General features: G+C 44.7%; 2 protein-coding genes across 2 annotated transcripts in view; one reads left to right on the forward strand and one right to left on the reverse strand.

Annotated features, from left to right (window-relative positions):
• The window catches only part of DPYS (dihydropyrimidinase), a 121,236-nt gene extending 115,293 nt beyond the window's left edge, over positions 1 to 5,943 (forward strand). Inside the window, exon 10 of the mRNA XM_043483690.1 lies at positions 4,078 to 5,943. The gene's annotated coding sequence lies outside the window, so the exon portion shown is untranslated. The remainder of the gene's footprint in view (positions 1 to 4,077) is intronic.
• LOC122451119 (dendrocyte expressed seven transmembrane protein) lies at positions 5,397 to 22,923 on the reverse strand. Its single transcript, XM_043483694.1, has 4 exons — positions 22,880 to 22,923; positions 10,994 to 12,032; positions 6,588 to 6,896; positions 5,397 to 5,523 (listed from the first exon to the last, which is right to left on the reverse strand). The coding sequence occupies exons 2-4, from the start codon at positions 12,017 to 12,019 to the stop codon at positions 5,416 to 5,418; spliced, it is 1,443 nt and encodes a 480-aa protein (XP_043339629.1). The 5' UTR covers positions 12,020 to 12,032; positions 22,880 to 22,923; the 3' UTR covers positions 5,397 to 5,415.
• Positions 22,924 to 23,167: the final 244 nt, after the last annotated feature.

Consider the following 23,167-nt stretch of genomic DNA (forward strand, 5'->3'; position numbering starts at 1 on the left):
TTTTCTGGTGTATGAACTTTGATGAATTTATATATGGTATATGAACTTATATAAATGCACACCACTACATCTTATGTTATCATGAGGCTTAATGATTATGGTCTTAGGGTAACATGAAAGATTTCTTTTAAGTAGTACCCAACATCTTTAAGAGAACAATTAACTTTCTTTACTTGGAGGCAGTGTGAAGGATTGGTGACTCTAATCATTTTTATCAGATTAATTAAAGTAAATGAGTGAACCATATCATTAAAACTTATCTTGCCTTAAATGCAATAATAATAATAACTGACCTCAGTGGTCTTTGTCAGTATTACTGACTGGGTTAAAAAGTTAGTTCTTACTTCCTTAAGTGTTAGATATTTTTATTTATTTCTCTTAGGTTAATTAAGACAAAAATATATGATATGTGAAGATGTAAATATATCCTATATTATAATTAGGATTGACGAGGTTCTAAAAGAAAAAGCAGCAGATATAGAATCTAAGAGGAAAGACAATATTTAACATCCTCAGTATAACAGTAAAAGAAATGTATTAGTATGAAGATTTTTAGAATTAGTATCTTACTGTCAAAGAGAAACACAACTGACAACAAATATGGAGTCAATGAGGGCATCGTAATGACACTTATAGCAAAATATGGACACCAAGTACAGATTCATGAGATGGGAAATAGTGATTTAGACCATGCGATACAGTTTTATAAGCCATTAAAATTAGAGGTGAAAGGAAGTTGTATTAAATTACTTAGGACAATATCTTTCTGCCTGTTTACAAGATTAAGAGAGCGCACTTCACAATAGATGTCTCCAGAAATTTAACTGACCATTCATTTAAATCTAAAGTGGATAAGCTGAAATTTAATAAGCATTTTATGTCCTACATTAGATTGTCCCTAATAAGCAAGCCTGAATCTTGTTTTCAAGATCAAAATTGCCTTTGGTGACCAGCACCTCTTTGCCTGTCTGTCCTTCCAGTGGGGACAAGCTCTTCAGAATAAGGGCAAGCATGCCTAACAGATAACAACAGCAGGACATTCTCCAGGTATCTGGCGAACTGTTCAAAGTCCATTAGAAACAAGACGGATTTTGCTACTTCAGAAAGGTAATTTGGTTTCAAGGAAATTAAGACCCCTTTACCAACCCCTCTAGTGTCCTCCTCATAGAGAAGGGGGGTAAACAGAGCATTCAGTTTACAGCGTTCAGATGAGGGCAGAGAGACAGCCCATTGTTCCCTGAAGGCACTGCCTGCTCCGTGCCCTTGGGACTTAGCAAAAGCTACCACATACTGTTGTTTATTGTCTAAGCATATATCTGTCTTCCTGAGTAGACTGAAAGCATCCCAAAGGCATGGACAAAGGTGAGTTATCTGGGCATCCCCAGCACCTTCTATGTGCCCTGTTCAATTTTTTGCTGTGGATAAAGGTGATATTTTTAGGTAAATAAGTAAGCTAGTTAATTAATAGAATTTAGAAAGGCTGAGGGTCCAATTTTTTACAAAAATTGAGTAGTCAATTATTTTTAATTTTTTATTAAAGTATAATTGATTTATAGTGTGCTAATTTCTGCCACATGGCAAAGTGATTCAGTTATATATAGACATTCTTGTTAAAATATTCTTTCCCACTATGGTTCAGCACAGGATATCGAATATAATTCTCTGTACTATACAGGGCATGTGTGCTAAGTCTTTTCAGTCGTGTCCAACTCTGGACGACCTTTTGAACTGCAGCCTGCCAGGTTCCTCTGTCCATGGGATTCTCCAGGCAAGGATACTGAAGTGGGTTGCCATGTCCTCCTCCAGGGGATCTTCCTGCGTCTCTTATGTCTAAGCTGCAATAGCAGGGGGGTTCTTTAGCATTTGGCCACCTGGGAAGCCTGTGCTGTCAGCAGGACCTTGCTTATCCATTCAATATAGAAGAGCTTACATCTGTCACCCCCATCTCCCACTCCACCCCTCCCCAACCCCCACTCCCTTGGCAACCACATATCTGTTCTATTTGTCCTTCTGTCCTTCTGTTTTATAGATAGGTTCAGTTGTGTCATATTTTAGATTCTACATAAAAGTGATATCATATGGTACTTGCCTTTCTCTTTCTGACCCACTTCACACAGTATGATAATCTCTAATTGCATCCACATTAGTGCAGATGGCATTATTTTGTTCTTTTTTATGGCTGAGTATTATTCCATTGTGCTGATATCTAGGTTCCACGTCTTCTTTATCCATTCATCTGCTGATGGACATTCAGGTTGCTTCCATGTCTTGGCTGTTGTAAACAGTGCTGCTATGAACATAGGGGTGCATATATCTTGAGCTATAGTTTTGTCTGTATATATGCCCAGGAATGGGATTGCTAGATCATGTGGTAATTCTATTTTTAGTTTTCTGAGGCCCCTCCTTACTATTTCCCATAGCGGCAGCATCAACTTACACTTCCAGCAACAGAGTAGGAGGGTTACCTTTTCTCCACATCGTGTCCAGCATTTGTTATTTGTAGACTTTTTAATGATGTCCATTCTGAACTGTGTGAGGTGGTACCTTATTGTAGCTCTGATTTTCATTTCTCTAATCAACAACATTGAGCATCTTTTCATGTGCCTACTGGCCATCTGTGTTTCTTCTTCGGTGAAATGTCTATTTACGTCTTCTGCCCATTTTTTGACTGTGTTGTTTGTTTTGTTGTTGTTGTTGAGTTGTGTGAACTGTTTGGAAATGAAATCCTTGTCATTCACAAATATTTTTTTCTCATTCTGTAGGCTTTTTGTTTTGTTTATCATTTCCTTTGCCGTGCAAAACCTTGTAAATTTGATTAGGTCTCATTCGTTTATTTTTGTTTTTATTTCTGCTTCCTTGGGAGACTGACCTAAGAAAACATTGGTACAATTTATGTCAGAGAGTGCTTTGCCTATGACCTCTTCTAAGAATTTTATGGTATCATGTCTTATGTTTAGGCCATTTAGAGTTTATTTTGTGTATGAGTGTATGCTAACTTTAGCAGCTGATTTTTTGCCTTAGTTAATGTGGGGCAAATCCCTTCTCCAGGAGAAATAAGTGCCAAATGAGTAAAAAAATATCACATATCGTATCAATTTATTAATATATATATTTGTCTATAAAATACAGTAAAGCATAAAATCATTAGAATATTTATAAAATCCAAAACTACAAATTTATCTTCACCACAGGTCTTTTTGGTCAAAAAGTTACACTAATTAAATCAGCTCTTATCAGAGTTTGGGCTCTAGAGCTGGTCCTACGTGTTATTAATAGTTATTACAGTTAAAATCGTACCAAAGTCTAATAATTTGAGAAAATTTGGGATGAAACAAAATCACATATTCCTTTATTATAGGGTTTCTCAAAGATCTATTATTATAGGGTTTCTTTTAATTCTTAAAAATTATGCCAACATGCTTTATGGATCTTCACGTTTGGAAGGCAGCTGATATGGATTTATTAACATCATTTATCTCTTTTATGAAACAACTAAGGGATTAGTGGTTTGAGGAACACATTTTGGGAAATGCTGACTCAGAATTCTAATGTCGGATCCTTCTGCTAGAGAAATTTCACCGTTGACAACCTGTATTGAAAGAACTGCAATGTAAAACTTCCTGGAATGATGGTTCTCAGGGCTGGCTGACCGTTAGAATCATCTGGGAACTTTAAACATGCGGAAGCCAAGACCCCATTCTAGGCAAGATAAGTCAGGGTTTCTGAGGGTAAGCTTTCCCCATCGAGAAGATAGAAATAATACTACCAACCTCACAGGATTGTCATGAAACATAAATGAGATCATATGTATAAAATGCCTACTCCAGTGCCCAAAACGAAAGTTGTCTTTGAAAAAAAAAAATTTCTTTCTAGGGATAATGTAGAACTTCAGTTTAAAAATGTAGAAGATATTATGAAAATAGAAAATCACCATTAAAAAAAAAAAAAGAAAATCACTATTTGGCTGGCACTGTTTTACATCCTTGAATGCAAAAACTAAAGGGTAAATGTAGGATGAGAAACAGGATGTTTGCCTAGTCTCGAAGCATTTCCTCACAACATACTTACTCATTACAAAGGGAAAATAATGACTTCAACAGTGGAAGATTCTGCGGAGCCCATCTTAACTAAGTGAAGAAAGGTTGCCTCACCAGTAACGAGGCGTGTCAGCACGACCTACCCTGATCTCGTGCATTGAGGTGAGCATGTCAGCACTTCTGTGGTACTGTTGCTAAAAAATACGTCTCCGGGGTTTCCTTACTAGGAAACATCGGACAAACCCAAGTCAAAGGACATTTTACTAAATAACTGGCAGCACTCTTCAGAAGTGTCAAGGTCATGAAAGAAAAAGAAAGAGACACTAAGGAACTGTCCCCAATCAGACGAGAGTAAGGAACTATAGCAAACAAATACAATGCGTGAGCCTGGACTGGATCAAGGACCAGTCCTTGGGACATTAATGGGATGTCAGTGGAACATTGGTGAAAATCCAATGAGTTTTATAGATTCTGCATTTTCCAAAGGCTGTTACCTGGTTTCAACAGTTGTGCTGCAGTTATATAAGATGGTAACTTTCAGAGATGAGGGGTGATGGGTAGATGGAACGTGGTACTATTTTGCAATGTTTTTGTAAGTCTGAAAAATTTTCAAAATGAAAAGTTTAAAAAATTTGATGTTTCTTTCTTTCCTACTCGGACACCATAGAGAAAACAGAATCAGTATTTTTTTTTCCTTAGGTATTATCGGGGAAATATGTCTCTGTGCTACACAGTATACATTGAGTATCATGAAAAAGAGGCCCAAGGTGAACATTGTAACCAGTCTTTCATATGATTTTAATAAATGTGTTCTCTAAATAAATGTGGCTGGAAGATTTGGTAAAAGAGGAAAAACCAAAGAGACCCAGGAAAGTAGAGGGTAGGAGAGAGGAGATGGTGGGAAGAACTTGGGAGCTGCTGGAGATGGGTTTTGGAAAGAGTTCTTGAATAAGGGTGCAGAAGGCAGACAGACAGTTGTGAGAATAGGAAATAGCCATGAAGGATGTTAAGGAGGGCAGAGAAGGGACAGAAGCACTGAAAGATATTTTCCTGGCATCATACATGTATGCTCCCCTTCATATTTGCTTGTGAGTCTATAGTAGAGATTTTGATTTTTTCCAATTTTTTTCTTTGAATATTAATCTATGCTGAGACTCATCCTTGCAGGGCCTGGGCTATTGTCCTGTTGCACAGACACACAGTCCAGACCACGTGTCTGGTCTGTGAGACAGACAGCTTCACCATTTACCTGGGAGCCCTTTATGGAAAAAAGTGGCTTGACCCTGCAAACTCAAGCCGCTGAAGGACCCTGCTGTGCAGTTCTCTCTTGCTGGGGATGAGAATGGGCTGCTGTCAGTAGCCTTGAGAAGAATCGCTGTCACAGGGTGGACGAAGAGCTGTGTGGGGTCTCTGCTGGGTTGTCTTCACCGGCAATGTCCATTTGTTTCTTCCCAATCACTTCTAAGATCGGAAGCCAGAAATGAATCTGAAAAGACACAAAGTTGGATGAATGAGCATTAGAATTATTTCAGTTGCCACTGACATAAACTTTTCAAAAGACTTTGAAAATGGCCAGAAAAGCTTATTCTTAAGAATTGTTTTGGTCTTTCATTGTCTATGAAATATTTTCCGATTCTGTAAGTTGTAGATGGCTGATGGCAACAATACAAATGATTCTTGTCCATAGGCATGCAAATGAATTTCACCCAGTAGAATACAACTCATCCTCCCATCCACCCTGTTGGAACAAGCCAGTTTTACATCTATTAAGCAAATTAATTTTGGTCTTCTCAGTGGTTTGTATATATGTGTGTGATTTAAGTTGTTCTTTGAATTGGTTGGAATTTCTTACTGTTCCCTTTTTAATTAATAAGTTGAATAAAGTCTTTGATGAGTGTTCATTTTATATGTGTGTGAGAGTCATTATTTTATCATATATATGTATAAATATACATATATCATATAAATATCATCATATATTTTTAAAAAACTTTAATGTTTATTTATGTGGCTGCACCAGGTCTTAGTTGCAGCATATAAGATCTAGGTCCCTGACTAGGAATCGAACTCGGGTCCCCTGCATTGGAAGCTTGGAGTCTTAGCCACTGGACTACAAGGACAGTCCCTATGTCTTTCAATGCTGGACAATGAGCAAATTCTTTGAAGTTTACCAAGTTGTTGCAGATACTTCCCTTCTGTTCTTTATTTACTCTGGTAAAATAACTCTCTCTGGGCAGTGTCCTTTAGCAGCAATTAGAGGAGTCATTCCCAGTAGCTTCTCTACGATAAGACTGAAAAACTCACTTGGAATCAGCGTTTTGAAGGATTACTCTTTCAGAATCTTCTGGACCAACCAGCATTATTGTAGAATCTTCTGGACTTAGCCATGTGTGTCTGTTCCCCATCCTCGCCCCCTCACCCCCAGGGTCTCCCCATCTGTTGCTGGGGATATAAGCCTTAATGTAAACTTGAAAGAGTGCTTAGAAATTCCATTTGCCCTTGAAGCTCAAAATTTCCCTAGTTACAGGTTACACCCCATTTCAGCTTTACCTTTGTAAAGTACAGACTCAGTTTCCCTTTTACTTCTCCCACTGGCTGCTTTGATCTTTTCTTCAGTATCTTCGCGTGGAGGTATTGCATGCGCTCCCTCTGCACGCTTGGGTAGAAGGATGCTGACACCAGGATTTTAAGTTGCATCAGGACGGAGGACAACAGTCCTAGCGTCACTAGTATCACAAGAATGATGCTGAGAGGAATCCAGGTCTTAGACAGAAGGAGCTTCGGTTTAGGGATGCAGGTCGGTTCAAACAGAGATATATTAAAGGAAGAATCATGGATGATGTCTTGAGTCCCTTGTTCCTAAAATGAAAGAATAAAATCATCAAGATCCATATCATTTTCATACTCTGCCCTAGTCTTTCTTTATACTGCTCTGCAGCAGGTAGCATTTATCTTAAAACACGCAGGGAGCTTTGGTGGAAGGAGCTATTCCAACTCTTTTTATGTGCAATGATTGGAGTAAAGAAGGGAGGAGTTTTAGTTGTAGCTACTGCAGTGTTTTCCAAAGTGGGCTTGGGGAAATATAGATTTCCTTGAGAGAAGGATATCAGGTAAGCTTGTTTGCTCTGCCTCTTCTTTAGAGAGAAATGATACCCACAAGACTGTTGAAGGGTCTGAGAAGAAAGCAGAGAAATTTCTTTGCTTCAGCAAATCCTTCTCCTAATAATGTTTGAAAGGATTTTAAAATTATTTATTTTATTTTTGGCTGCTCTGGGTTTTTATTGCTGCACACTGGCTTTCTCTAGTTGTGGCAAATCGGGGCTGCTCTCTAGTTGTGATGCCTGGGCGTCTCATTGTGGTGGCTTCTCTTGTTGCAGCGCACAGGCTTTAGGGCACCGAGGTTTCAGTAGTTGTGGCACACACATGGGCTTAATCGCCCTGCAGCATGCGGGATCTCCCAGACCAGGGATCAAACCCATGTCCCCTGCACCAGCAGGCAGATTCTTAACCACTGGACCACCAGGGAAAAGAAAAAAGTGAAAGTCACTCAGTCATGTCCGACTCTTTGTGTCCCTTGGACTGTGTAGCCTGCCAGGCTCCTCTGTCCATGGAATTCTCCAGGCCAGAATACTGGAGTGGGTAGCTGTTCCCTTCTCCAGGGGATCTTACCAAACCAGGTCTCCTGCACTGCAGGCAGATTCTTAACCATCTGAGCCACCAAGGAAGCCCAGACCACCAGGGAAGTCCTCTTCTAATAATTTTGACTGCATAACCCATGTATGGAATACCTGTTTCTATACTTCAGAGGATGTGGGATTCATGAAAGATGGTTTTAGCTCAACTGGAGGAGATTTTTTGTAGCAGAGCCCATCAAGACCCAGTCATAGTCTCTGCATCTTGACAAACACCCCGTCAGCAGACCACAAGGTCATAAAGATGTAGAGGCATTAAATTATGTTCTCAGTCACCCTTCTAGAGCTTGAAGTGGCGGGGATGGGGTGGAATTATTCTTGATGCAAGGGTACTAAAAAGAGTATATTTACTGAAAGTGGCTCTAAAATCCTATTTATAGAGGTCTCAAAATAGGACAATTTCTCATCTCTCTTGGATGCTAGGAGGGGTGCATTCCTTCCTGTTTGAAGGCAACAGAAAAAACCAGCTGCCCTCATCAAACTGACCCAGAGGGCAGATGACATTGGGCTACCCAGACAAGCCACCAGCAGGAGACGTGTGTGCTGATTCAGCTCTTACTTTTCCCTGACCTGAGAAAGTCACATCATCTCTCAGTGGATGTGTTTCCCAATTTGGTAAAACAGGAATTAATGGACCAGATCCTGCCCACGAATAAACTACTCCCAGTGTAAATTAAGCACATTGGGGATGGAGCATTAACCTTATAGACTGGAATACTCAGTAAGTTATTATTACCCCAGCGCCCCAGAGCCCTGGGGCCCAAAAGCTGGAAATGACTTCTGAAAAGAACCCAACCACACCCAGAGAACACCATGCACCTTGGATTCACTCCAATACCAGTGAAAAATCTGGAAACCCCAATCCTGGGACTTTAACACAAATGTCAAGTCCAATCTGCAATTTCCCCAGCACTGTAGCTAGGCAGGAGAAAGCCTTCTTGTTGCCTCTCCTTTTCTCTTATTAAAAAAAGACAGTTTGCCTGTGATTAAATAGAGAGTTTTCAGTCCCCAGAGCAAAGGCATGCACTCTTTTTAATACCGTTGAAGAAACAAACACATTGATTGAGTCAGTGATGAGAAATCCTGCAATAAGAAAGCAGCGGGTGTCCAGTCTGGAAAGGAGTTATTTAGTTTAGGAATCTAACCAGGGATTTTGCAGCTGGGAGTCAGGGTTGAGTCAACACTTTTGTAAGGGCTTGATAGAGGGCAGTGTGGAAGACAAACTCTCAAAATACAGAGCGATGTATTAAATGGTATCCCAGTGTTTTAAATGTGTTTGCCTCTCCCAAGTAAACAATTTGCCAGAACGGCATCGAGTAACAAATGAAAAGATTCGCTCAGGTAGCAGACAGTCCTGAAAAGTTAATGCAGGCTGGTGCTGGGCACACAGTAGGTGCTCAATAAGTAGCGACCTAGTAGCTATTTTTTTCTTACAGTGCCCAGCCATCCAGCCAGGTCTAGTCACATCGTCTCCCATCTTTCTTCTTTATTTAAAATCATTTGAAAGTGGGAGGAAACTTGAGCCAGTCTTTCTCCTCTTGCTTGACTGCTTTGCAAATCTGCCCCAACGGAGGGACCAGGAATCTCCAAGGTCATCCAGGAATAAGAGAGGCACTGCCAGTCACGTGGAAGCCGGCCGCTGGGGGCACGGTCTCCCAGGCTCTGCAGCAGAGAGTCTGAGAGAAGCCGGAACAGCAGTCTCGAACTCGTTTCTGTCCCAGTGCCCACCGCCCTGCTGTCCTTGTGAGCGTCCGAGGTGGCCTCCCCGCGCCAGATCATGAGCTGCTCTACGGCAGCCCTCACGCTTGAGACATCTTTGCATCCCCAGGACCCCCGCAACAACACCGACAAATGTATTTGTCAGGACAGTGTCACTGGTAAGTTTCTGGGCCTTTTTCGAAAGGCAGAGATCGCTTCCCTCTCCCATCCCCATCTCCCCACCCCGCCCCCGTTTAAAACAGTGAGAATTCACAAACCAGGCCTGGGTTTTGGCTGAAAGAGAAACAGATGAGAGAGGAGCAAAAAGAGAAAGAAAGAGAGGAACCGGTTAAAAAAAGGACCTATGGGAGGGGGGTGGGCTGTGGGGGAGGGAAGGGAAGGGTCCTTTTACCAGCTGCCCCCCACGATCCAGCCGGCCTGAAAAGTCTTGTTTGGCTTCCATCTGAGACACTGCTTCTATTATCCACTCTGCTCCAGATATCTTGAGCAACGGGGGGTTCTTGTAATTAACTGAAGTCTTCAGGGGAAGGGAATGCTCAGAGTAATCAGCTCGGAGAAGCAGCCCAGGAGTGGGAGGGACAGGGGCCAGACAGCACCTGCTGACCAGGAGAAAAGGGAGGGAGAGGGAGAGTGTGGACACCGCAGGAGGAAGTGGGGTTTCAGAGGAGGGTTTCCAGGTCCCCTTCTGCCCTTCCCCTCCGAGATTGCCCCCGGCAGAGGCATAACTTACTGTAGCTCCATAAAGAGGAAAGAAAGTCCGACACATGGAAACAGTGGATGGTGTTTTCACCACCCCAGGCTAGTACACACCACCCAGCATGCGTGACTTTCCTACACACACGCATGTGCAAACACATACAGCTCTACACATTGTGTGCACACATACTAGACACACAAGTGCACATCCCACCTAGCTCGGCTCCACAGTGACTGGGGTTAAAAACAAGTAAGACAAGTATCTGGCAGGCTGCAGATCCTCTGAAATGCCCAGAATGGGCTCAGTCGTGTTTGACTCCGTGTGACCCCGTGGACTGTAGCCCTCCATGCTCCTCTGTCCATGGCAAATATTCCAACCAAGCATACTGGAGCGGGTTGCCATTTCCTACCTTAGGGAATCTTCCCAACCCAGGGATTGAACCCAAGTCTCTTGCATCTCCTGCATTGGTAGGTGGATTCTTAACCACTGCACCTGGGAAGTGGCAAGGGAGGCCCCTGGGAAGTCCCCTGAAATGTCCATGTAATCATAAACTGCCACAGGGGAAAAATGGAAAAGAGGAAAGATGGGATGAACAAAAACCATGGTCCTCTCTGTTGGGACAAGGCTGCCCCAGGAAACTAATGCAGTGATCAAAGATGTTCAGAACGTTATAAGACTGGGGTTTCAACTCAGTTTAACCAATTTGTTTGGGGCTCTTCCTACATTCCAGGCTCGATCCCCAGGCACTGGGGGTCCAGGAGGGAAATGTAACACTGCCCTTCCTTGGGACGTTCACGATCCTTTGCAAACAGCTAGGTACCAGGTGAGACGGGCCCATGAGCACCTACCTGTCTGTGCAGTTTCAAGTGCACCTCGAGCCCGGGCAAGCTTTGGAAATGTTTGCTCATGGAGAAAATGAGCCAGTATAGCAGATAATCTATGGCTGCAAACAGCAACCAGATATAGAGGTGGGTAAGAACCGGGAAGAAAAAGAGCCCCAGGTTCCTCCTGTCTTTAGGAGTCAGCCAGAAAGACGGGACGAGGACATACTTCTTCTTTTCCTGCTTATTCAGCGGGAGGACACAGGGCCTCTGTTCACTCCTCTCCCTTTCGTCCAGCTGGACAAATTGTCTGGTGAGGTAGATGTTCTCAAACTTCCAGCCACAAGGGTCCAAGAATCGCTTCATGAAGAGGCCGGTGCCAAGCAGCAGCAGCAGCAGCCCCGTGAGGGCAAGGACCTGCCGCCCCAGGGAACACAGCACCTCCGTCGCCGTCACCATCTGGTACAAGACCCCCAGGGCTCTGTCCGTGGTGTCGTTGAGCTGAGCCTCCAGGGCTTGGCTGGGACTGAAAAGCGAGACCTCCAGGGTCTGGTTCCAAGACACAAGATCATCAAATAGACTCAGGTGAGTGACAAGGCCATACAACCACCGAATGGCTTCGATATATTTTTTCAAAAGTGGGAAATGGATGGAAAAGCTCTTTGCCCTCAGGTTGCAAGTCATACTGTCCAGGAGCCCTTTAAAGTTGTGAAAGATATTTTCCACGTGTCCGAAGATGACCACCCCGGTGCCCGCAGCGATCAACGCGTTCCTGCCTTCACGCAGGCCGCACGAGAGGAAGAACAGCAGAAGGAAGCACCGTGCGTGCTTGGAGCAGCACAGCAGAACACACGTGGCCATCCAGGAGGTGATGAAGATGAGTGAGGACAGAAACCAGCAGAAGGCCCCGGAGAGGAGGCCCACGGAAATGAAAGCGACAAAACAGCAAACGCCCACGTGTTGGGTAAAGGCCACCCATCCAGGGCTTCTTGGAGACACATACGTCTCCCAGAGGCTTAAGAAGATGTTGGTGCCTGAGGTCCAGATGCCCATGCTTCCTGTGTCCCTGGAAATGAAGAAAAACCAGGGTCAGATGCTGCTTTTAAATGTCCTCTCTCACTTTGCAAAGGGCACGGTGATAGATTGATTGCAAGAAGAATGGCCATAATTTTTTACCCTTCTCAGTCTCCACACTATTATCGAACTTAAATTGGGTCCACTCGCCTGAAGGCAGTAAAGCTAACTTACTGGCACCAGATTGTGGGGAAGGGGAATGCAGAGTTTATCCCAAGACCCCCAGCATGGGGGGCAGGCAGGAGAATTGGCAGCTTGTGTTTAAAAGACCCAAACTCGATATAAATGAGCTTATTTATGAAACAGAGATAGACTCACAGACACAGAAGACAAACGTGGTTACCAAATGGGACCATGGGGTGAGGGGTGAAGGAGAGATAAATTAATAGTTTATGATTAACATATACACACGTCTTGTGTAAAATAGATAAAAACTACAAACCTACTGTATAGCACAATTAACTGTATTCAATGTCTTTGTAATAACCTAGGGAAAAGAATCTTAAACAGAATATATATATATATGTGTGTGTGTGTGTGTATATATATACATATATATGTGCATTTTCAGTTGTGTCTGACTCTTTGTGACCCCAAGGACCCTATCGTGCCAGACTTCTCTGTCCATAGGATTTCCCAGGCAAGAATACTGGAGTGGGCTGCCATTAAGTTATGTATATACATATATATATATAAAGCTTAACTTGTATATATATAACTTAATTACTTTGCTATATACCTGAAACTAACACAACATTATAAATTAACTGTCAGTCAGTCAGTTGGAGAAGACTCTTGAGAGTCCCTTGGACTGCAAAGAGATCCAACCAGTCTATCCTAAAGGAGATCAGTCCTGGGTGTTCATTGGAAGGACTGATGTTGAAGCTGAAACTCCAGTCCTTTGGCCACCTGATGCGAAGAGCTGTCTCATTTGAAAGGACCCTGATGCTGGGAAAGATTGAAGGCAGGAGGAAAAGGGGACAACAGAGGGTGAGATGGTTGGATGGCATCACCGACTCAATGGACATGAGTTTGGGTGGACTCCATGAGTTGGTGATGGACAGGGAGGCCTGGCGTGCTGCAGTCCATGGGGTTGAAAAGAGCTGGACACAACTTAGCGACTGAACTGTCAGTCACTCAGTCGTGTCCGATGATTTGCTGAACCTCAATAAAAAACATGTTAAAAACAAAAGAAGACCATAACTCCCCAGTGGCTTTTGGGGAAGGGCTGTTAAAGTCAAGATGGGGGAGAGGCCTGCTGGTGCCTGATCAGCTCATGTAGCTCTTGATTGCCCGGTGGTGAGTGTGACATTCTGGGAATTAGCATCATCAACCTGGTTTCAACCAGTCTGAGGTCCACCTGCTGTGGTCAGCCTGCAGTTAACTTCTTTCACCTGATGGAGATTTTAATGTCTGCAAAACAACTAAAGGATATGGTGCTGAATATTATCTATAGCCTGTGAGGAGGAACTAAAGGGCCCTGACTTTGTTTTATGGCTAAATTCATTATTTTGTTTTGTTTTGCTTGACTGTTTTCCTTTGTTTCTATAGTTTCTCACTTTTCTGATTAAATTTGCTCTTTGGACTTGGAGAGGGCCTAGGAGGGTGAAGCTCTTCTACAAACAAGAGTTGGGGCACATGGGGTTGGTTCCTGGGAAGGCCCTGCAGAATACTGCTCAGTTTCAACACCTCCTTGCAAGGTGACTTTACTGCTTCTCCCATCAAGAGGTAAGAGAAATAGAATCCGGTGGTGGGGTTTATTGCTCTAGCCCTTGAATTCTGGATGGTCTTGTGACACCACTGGCCATGAGAATGTGGCAGAAGTGACAGTGTCTCTTCTGAGTTTATGATTCCCTCCTGCCTCTCTCTTGGAACCCTGCTAAGAACTTGTTAACAAGTCCAAGTGTATTAGCTTCTATTACTGCTGAAGCAAATTTCCACAGCTAGTGGCTTGTGAAAGTGTGGAAGTGTCAGTCGTTCAGTCATGTCTGATTCTTTGTGACCCCATGGGCTATAGCTGCCAGGCTCCTCCATCCATGGGATTCTCCAGGCAAGAATACTGGCAAGAGTGGGTTGCCATTCCCTTCTCCAGGGGATCTTCCCAACCCAGGGACTGAACCTGGGTCTCCTGCATTGCAGGCAGATTCTTCACTGTCTGATCCACTAGGGAAGCCCTTGTTAACAAGTCCAAATGTATTTGCCTCTATTACTACTATAGCAAATTTCAATAGACTTAATGGCTTATAGCAACACATATTTATTGTCATACAGTTCTAAATGTCAGAAGTCTAAAATTGGTCCAGAGGGCTGGAGTTTCCAGGAGAAAATCCATTCCCTTGCCTTTTTTTTAGCTTATAACGCAGCCTATATTCCTTGGCTTGTGGACTCTCCTCCATCTCGGAGAGAGAAATGCTTCATTTTCTTTTCTCTCTGACCTCTGCTTCCATCCTTATATCTTCTCTCAGGACTCTGATCCTCTTGCCTCCCTCTTGTAAGGACCCTTGTGATTATACTGGGGCCACCCAGATAATCCAGGATGATCCCTCCATCTCAAGACTGTAAACTCAAGCACACATGTAGAATCTCTTTTGCCACGAAAGATAACATAGCCACAGGTTCTGGGCATTAGGACACGGACATCTTTGGTTGGGGCTTGGGGAGGGGAGGGTCATTCTGCCTGTTATACACGGTGGACTGCTGAAGAACAAGAGGCACATGACCAGTCTATTCCATCAACTCAGCCAATAGCCAGTCCACTGTCTGAATGTGAAGCAGGGTATTACATGTCACATACCACACATCACATATCACATAGCCAGTCCTCAGCCACCAGCTGATCACAGATACTTGAACAATAATAAGAAATGCTTGTTTACACTCAGCCCCTGAATTCTGCGCGGCTTTGTTAGACAGTGGTTGTTTACTGATAAGAGCAGTGGGACTGTGCTGTGGGTCTTATTAATTGAAACCAACCTTAGGTTGATGGACAGGCTGCAGTTTCCACAAACTGCATGAAGTAAGACCACTTTCAGATAATCATCTGTTTTCTTGTGCTCTAATTTTACAAAAAAGAAGGCAAACCAAAGGCATCCAAATTCAAAGGTGGCATTGGACTGAGACCGATGTAGTCAGCTCTGTGACATTGTGCCTTCCCTCCCTAGCTCTTACCCTCCAAGTGCAGTTCTCTCCTGAGAATCTTATAAGGAAAACGAGAATAATTTGTCACTGAGTTAATCATCTTTTCTTTTTTCCCAAATCTGGTATAACTAAAATGAAGGTGCTAAGGGGTTGCTACTGCCCTGACAGTCATGCAGATTTAGGTCCATGATGCACTCAGACAGCCTTGGGTTCACTTGGAACAGTATAAAATAAATTTGAGCTCTCTTGATTGACATGAAAATATCTAATGAGCGTTATACCGTATGTACGGAATTTTAATGAAGACATTGATCAATTATTAAACCCTCTCAAATAAATCCCTTCTCACATCAAATATTGTGGGGCTGGATTTATGGAGTAACTTAATATCATTCCAGCCAGTGAATTACACTCATGATGTGAGAGAAGTGTTGGGGCATTGGCTGGAGGGCATGAACTGAGCAACCTGAAAAGAGGAAATGGCTTTCTGGGTTCGGGCAGAATGAGGTTAATGTAGGGCAGAAATGAGATGGGGAAATAGGCAGGTTAGAAACAAATCTGTGGAAATTTCTCCAGCAATAATATAGAGAGCTTGCAGCCCTTGGCACATAATCTGAATGGGAAAGTTCAGTGCAGAGAAGAGAAATGAGGAGACATTGTGTGGAAGAAGGGGTATTACCATGTGGGACTGGCCTTAGGGGAGATTCAAGATCCTCCCCACAAGGGTGTTCCAACTCCATCTGGAGGAAAGGGGATGGGAGTAAATGGTCATTAGAAGGGTAACCAGCAAAAGAACAGAGTCATTTTTTCGCCTAAGCTTGCTTCCTTTCAGAACTGGAGGTTGGTTTGGAGGCTGGCAGTGAACTTTCCCATTCAGATTACATGCTGAGAGCTGCAAGCCCACTATATTATTGCTGGAGAAATTTCCACAGGTTTGTTCCTAACCTGCCTTCCCCATCTCATTTCTGCCCTACATTAACCCTATTCTGCCTGAACCCAAAAAGAAAGTCATTTCCTCATTTCAGGTTGCTCAGTTAATGCCAGTTTGGAGGCTGGAGGACTGATGCTGAAGCTGAAACTCCAATACTTTGGACAACTGATGCGAAGAACCGACTCATTTGAAAAGACCCTGATGCTGGGAAAGAGTAAAGGCGGGAGGAGAAAGGGACGATAGAGGATGAGATGGTTGGATGGCATCCCCGACTCGATGGACGTGGGTTTGAGTAAACTCTGGAAGCTGGTGATGGACAGGAGGCCTGGCGTGCTGCAGTCCATGGGGTCACAAAGAGTCGGACACGACTGAGCGACTGAACTGAACTGAACTGAGTGATCCCATGCTTCCCTGGTGGCTCAGATGGTAAAGAATCCATCTGCAATGCAGAAGACCTGGGTTTGATCCCTGGGTCGGGAAGATGACCTGGAGAAGGGAATGACAACCCACTTCAGTATTCTTGCCTGGAGAATCCCATGGACTTCAGAAGAGCCTGGCAGGGGACAGCCCATGGGGTCACAACGAGTCAGGCATGACTGAATGACAAACACACACACGTTGAGTGCTCCCATGCACCGACTCCACACCCACGCCTCTCTGACCCTCAGAAATCATGTATGGCCCCTGTGCTCCTGAACCGTCCCCAGCCTTGCCCGCGTGAGTCAGCCCTGCTTCACTGCTGGGCAGGAGGACTTGATCAGCCGGCAATGAGCAGGTGGGGAGTTCACACAACACCCAGCCCCAGAGCCCCTGGGAGGTGCCGCCTCTCCTCCTAGGCATGGCCCCATTGCCTTCTTTGTTAGGGCTTTGGATTTGACCTCAAACCATTATGTGAGTAATTGGTGCACTAATGGGTATTAATTGCCTTTTGTGTCCTAGGGGCACTTTACAAATAGCCTCTCTCTGCATCCTCTCTGAAGCCTCTGGAGACAGATGTTCTCTGCATTTCATATAATGGATGCTGAGGCCCAGAGTGCTTGCTGAAATGTGTCAGCGGCCACACAGAGCAGGTGGCACAATGGGATTCAGGCCAGATCTCCCTGTCCCCCTGCACCATGCCCAGATTCCACGGCTCTGGGCTCTGTTGTGTGACAGGGTGCTCAGTTCACTCTATCTGCTGGAAACTCATCACACTTCCTGTCAGTGACTCTTTAAGACACTGTTTGTGTATCACAAACCCATTTCTAACTGCTCTTTTATTTTTGCATCAAAATAGTTGACCCTGTGGTCTTCCCTGGTGGGTCAGACAATAAAGAATCTGCCTGCAATGCAGGTGACCTGGGTTCGATCCCTGGGTTGGGAAGATCCCCTGGAGGAGAGCAAAGCAACCCTCTCAGTATTCTTGCCTGGAGAATCCCCATGGACGGAGGAGCCTGGCAGGCTGCAGCCCATGGGGTGTCAAAGAGTCGGACACGACTGAGCGATTAAACACAGCATAGCACAGTTGTCCCTGTGAGCATGTTTCTCAAATCAGCAGATTTTTCTCTACAGCAAATCACAAATCCCAGCTGTTTTATGTTTTCTAATATCCTTTATGAGGTACCATGTTGCTTGCTTCCTAAAAAATTAATAATGCATATTTTAGATTTGTTTTCCCCTTCTCTTGCCTTTATCCTTGTACAGTGTGTTCTTAATGAAGAGATTTCTCTGCAAGTGAGAAACAGATTTATGGATCCATTAAAATTTTAACATTTGCCAATAAAATCTAATAACAATTATATAAGATATATGCCTGCAATTTTGTCTTGTAAGAGGCACATGTTTTCTTAACAAGCAACAGATCTAATATTATTCCCATTTGTTTTGGGGTTGAAAACAGCATGTCACTAAAAGACACCAAAACTTTCTGCAGCAAGAGACCATATACCTTCCCTCCCATTTTATATTAATATCTCAAGCCACAGGGGAGAGCTTTGCACCACTGCCCCAGGACTGGTCTTCCACTCTGCCCTTCCCATCACTGTTGAATGTGGCCTTGATTTCTTCACCAATCTCTCTTCCTCATTTTCCCTACTTGAATAGAAGACATGCCTGAGCTCCTTCCTGGTGAGGTTTATGGAGGGGAGCTTTCACAAGCAGGTTAAGATGCCCTGGAGATAAGGTACCCAGTAAATGCAATCCGTTTCTTCTTGTTTCTTTGCTGCCACAGAGAATTGAACCTCTGTTCTCTGAAGCTCTTTAGGCAAGGCTTGAATGCCCTAAGGATGGGAGGCTCAGAGGCAGGAGCCGGACTGCTCCGCCTTCCCAGCACTGACATTTGACGCGGTGCCTTTATTAATAGATGTCCGTTGATTTCTATCCTCTGGTCCTGCAGAGGTGCAGTCATTCTGCTCATCTTTTTTCCAATGGCCCCAATCATTTCTTTTTAGAAAAAAAACAAAAAAAAAAAAAACAAAAAAACAGGGAATCAGGATTTGGACAAGCCGGTTGCTTATTTTTTCTCAAAGACTTTTTCAGGCAAATACCAGATTTTTTAAATTTAATTTTTAGAGCTGAAAGAAATCTTATAGGTCAGAGTTTCTTAAACTTGAGTGTGTTATCGCTGGGGGAGTCGTGTCAAAATGCAGATTTTGATCCCAAACGTCTAGAACGGCACCTGAGAGTCCACTTTCCTAACAAGTCTTGGGTGGTGCTGATGCTGCTGGTCTGGGGACCAGACATTGGGTCGCAGTCTCTAGAATTCAGCAGTGTCTGACAGCACCTTGAGTGGTGATGGAGACATTCCGTATCCGAGCTGTCTGACAAGGTCAGCACTGGCCCTCGGTGACCACTGAGCACTTGACCTAGAACTGGTGGAACTGAGAAGTTGCATTCCTAACTTTAGTTTTAATTCATTTAAATTTAAATAGTCTCACTTGGCTGGTGTCTGTGTCCTGAACAACACAGCTCTAGATGACTAACACCTGGCCAGCTGGTTTCCAGAGATGAGCAAATGAAAATCCAGAGAGGCTGCTGGGCTTGCCAAGGCCCTTCCAACACTGGAGGCAGAGGTGGGAGGCAGACCCCAGTTTCCTGCCACAGGGCAACACATTTCCCATCCCATCAACATCTCGTCTCTGACTCTTCATGAAGCCCATTTTAAAATCCCTACCAGAGTTCCTAAGCAACAGAGTATCACATTTCCCACATACCAAATTTGCCTTCAGCTATTACTAAATAAATAATTAGAAAAGAGGAACAAGCAAAATAGTAATAATAATAGATAATATTAATAGTGATCAGGTTGTTACCGAGAGCCTGGCCACTGTTACGGCATCTGAAATACATTATTCACAATCTTCGCCACAGCTCTGCATGATTATATTGATATAGTTTAGATGAGACAACTCAGGCTCAGAGAAGCTGAATAACTTGGCTAAAGTCACATAGCGAATAAGCAGAAGAAACAGAATTCTATCTCATGTTTAAGTGGTACTGAGGATTCAGGATAGGCAAGCTTCTCAGATTCTCTTTCACATGATCCTCAAAGAGTAGTTTCTAAGTCTAGTTGAACTATATTCCCAAAACCCCAGTCACACGCATATCATGAAATGCATATTCAACAACGCAGGTATACGTTCTCCTCGCCTTGTCATCTACATTGGGTGTCCTCAGCACAGACTAGCTGAATCCTCCAGAGCTGACAATGGATTTCCGTCTGGAGGTCAGGCCCATCCTGGTCTGAGGTCCAGGCTGCAAGGCATTTGTCCTCCCAGGGTCAGGGGATGAGACCTGTATTCGGTGTTGGTCCCCGCTTTCTCTGTTGGGCTGGAGGTCAGGGTCGGGGTGGTCCCTGAGTTAGGACGTTAGGGCAGCGTGGGCAGCACTGAGGTTTTCAAATGCCTGCAGGGGTCAGACAGGCACCATAAACAGTGAAGGAAATCAGGAGACAGAGACTTCTTGGAGGGCAGGGGTGTGGGGCGTGGGTCTTGGGGGGCTATGAAGCCCACACCCCAGTTGAAGTTGCCAGAGCAGCAGCTCCCCCCTCCCCCGCAGCAGGTTTTCTTTGAGGTTGTACACAGACCCTGCATGGCCAGGTTTTCTGATTTTTTCCAAGAGAAGCCAGAAATCTCATTTTCTTTGGGTAACATCTCCTGAGTTTTTCTTTTCTCTTTTAAGTTAGCTCACTTTATTTTTAAGCAGTCTGACAATGCTTTTGGACACTGGTCATCCATTTGCAATCCTTGGCCTTTGGGGAATCCGCACCTGACTTCCTCCTCCTCTCTCTGCTCTGCCTTCCTCCTCATCTTATCCTGCTTGTTCTCCCGTCATCTGAATTGCCTTTCTCTCTTTTTATCCCCTGAGACATTTTTAAAAATCATGCTGTAGGCCAGATTCCAGTCTCATGCATAAATGTTTTTCTTTATGCCTTGGGAATATTTATTTCTGCCCAAAGATCTCCAGCTCTATTTTATTCCCTTCTCTTGTGCTGCTGGATTGAGCGCCCCCTCTCCTCCACTGCTTCTTCGGCAGCACCTAAAAGTCTCACCGGATCTCTTTAACCTGTGGTTGCCCTGTATCATGCCTCCATTAGCAACAATGTTTATCTCCTGACTCCCTGTCTGTGTCTCCCCAGGACCATGTACCTGTTCTTTGCTTTTACCAACAGCAATATCCCAAGAATAATGACCACTTTTCTGCCTTTACCCCTAAACGCCAGTTTCACCACACCCTGGGGCCAAGAACCCACAGCTGGAGTCCACAGAAGACTATCACTGAGGACCCATCTCTCTTTCACGGGGTGAAAGTCATTTTTGTGTGGCTGGGTTGCTGTGCTTAGTCATCGCTCAGTCAGGTCCGACTCTTTGCGACCTATGGACTACAGCCTGCCGGGCTCCTCTGTCCATGGGGATTCTCCAGGCAAGAATACTGGAGTGGCTTACCATGCCCTCCCCCAGGGGATCTTCCCAACCCAGGGATTGAACCAGGTCTCCCGCATTACAGGCAGATTCTTTACTGTCTGAGCCACCAGGTAGGAGGGAACAGGTTAAGAAGCAGGGGCAATGATGAGAAGCACTTGGTCCAAGCAGGGAGCCATGCAGAATGTGCGGTCTGTGTATGCAGCCTGAGCCCACTTATCTGCTTCCATGCAGAGCTGAACCGTTGCCATGGGAAACAGAAGCAGCCAGGCTCCTCCATCAACCTGCACACGCCAGCAACCACCAGCGGGGAGATGCATACACAGTGGATTCGATGGTCTTTCCCAGGGAGTATTAAATGTCAGGGATCACAGCAAAAGCCCTGGTGTGGAGGGCATGGGCTCCCAGCTCCCAGCCCCTAGCCCCAGAGCTCTGTTTACCCACTTTGTTGGGGTGTCGGGGAGATGAACATTCCAGTGTTGTCCTGTGATTTTTTTGGGCCCAGATTAACTCACGGGGCACAAAGTATGCCTCCTTGCTTCAGATACGAGGCCCAATCAACAGCCCTGACAAAAACCATTAGAGCCTCTGAAGTGGCCCACCCCGGAGTCTTCTGGGTGGAGGTGTGTTAAAGACGCATACACGTCACCAGCGCCGCTCTGGGGCTGACAGACAGAAACGCACAGGCTCTCTGCTTTTGCGAGTTCAGGAGAAACTAACACAGCCCTCTTTGGGGAAAGATCCAGAGGAGGGGCACCTTAGCGTTTTCCCGTTTCTCCCCTCCTTCCCCGCGTGGGGAGCACTCGCCTGGCCTGGCATCACAAGATCTCCAGTAAGGGAGACCATCTCCCATGGCGCCTGCCCACCAGGCCCGCTGCCAATGCACTTTCTCTGCCCCTCCAGCCCGTTCTGCTAATCCGCTGCGGAAACCTAGTCTGCACCCGTCAGCCTCTCACTGACTTCAGGGCTTGGTGGGAATCTCATTCTAGAGGGAATCTGGCAAAAAGGCAGAGGAGGCATAGAAAAAGAGCGTGAGGCTGGGAGACAGCAGACCTGTGGCCTGGCCTGGTCCCCTGACCTCGCTGGGGCCGCAGAGGTGCCGTGAGCTGGCTGAGCTCAGTTCTAAGGGTCCTCCAGCCCACGGTCTCGGGAAGGAAGGCAAAGGAGAGCGGCCGAGCCCGCCCTGGGCGCTGGCATTCTGCAGCTGCCCAGGAGCCCCCAGAGGGGGACATGAGAAGAATGGAGCACTTCTTTTTTTCTTTTTTTTTCAAACTCTTGCAAACTTCATAAATCGGTTGGGAACGCACTGTTCTCTGAGCCTGCCCAAATAGCTCCAGCAGCGCCGAGAGGTGGAGTGCGTTCCTCATCATTTTGTTTTCATCGCTCTTGCCTTGGGAAAGCCAGTGAACACCTTCCTCTCTGAAAGCAACCTTCACACAAGAAAGGAAAGATTAATGAAAGCTATCGGGGTAAACCCAGCAGCGTCTACAGGACAATTCAGTCCAGCTCGGCATTGTCTGTGAGGCCTGGCAGCCCTTTCGCAGCCAGTCCTGCTCCTCTCCCCGACCCGAGCCTTGGCTAAGGGATCAATTCTTCAAAAGCTGGGGTGGCGCAAGTCCACGCGGCTGTTTGTTAAGAAGGTGCTCAAGCTGCTGTCCTCCCTGCGATGAGGGATTCAGATCCCTCAGACCATTGTTAACAAAAAGCTTTCTTTCTGCTATTTCTGTTCATCAGTAAACTGTCAGGGGTAGAAACTGGGACTTCAAGTTTCCTCTGGTCTCATCTGTTTATTCCAATTTACTAATGCTTAATTTTTTCTTTAAAAAAAAAAAGCAATTTCAAAAATCAAGATTATTCTGAAAGTTTACTTACAGGTTCTTCTCAGGTTCTTCTCTGAGTGCAGCAAGGCCCTTCCCAAGGGCTCTGAGTCTTGATATACAAGAGGGAAAAAGGAAGCAGAAGTAACAGGAGGGTCACATCACCATGAATCAACCTCTTTAATTCTCCACAGAAGTGACTAAGTCATTTAATATTGACAAAGGGAGTAACTGATGCAAAAGGACTACATATTTCTTTCTAATGTTTTCCTCGGAATAGATGTTGCAGAAATAAATTCTAGAAAATAATGAAATAGGATATTTTCAAACACCAGGGAGTGAG

Source organism: Cervus canadensis, chromosome 12 (genome assembly GCF_019320065.1).
Source record: "Cervus canadensis isolate Bull #8, Minnesota chromosome 12, ASM1932006v1, whole genome shotgun sequence".
Lineage (NCBI taxonomy): Eukaryota > Metazoa > Chordata > Mammalia > Artiodactyla > Cervidae > Cervus > Cervus canadensis.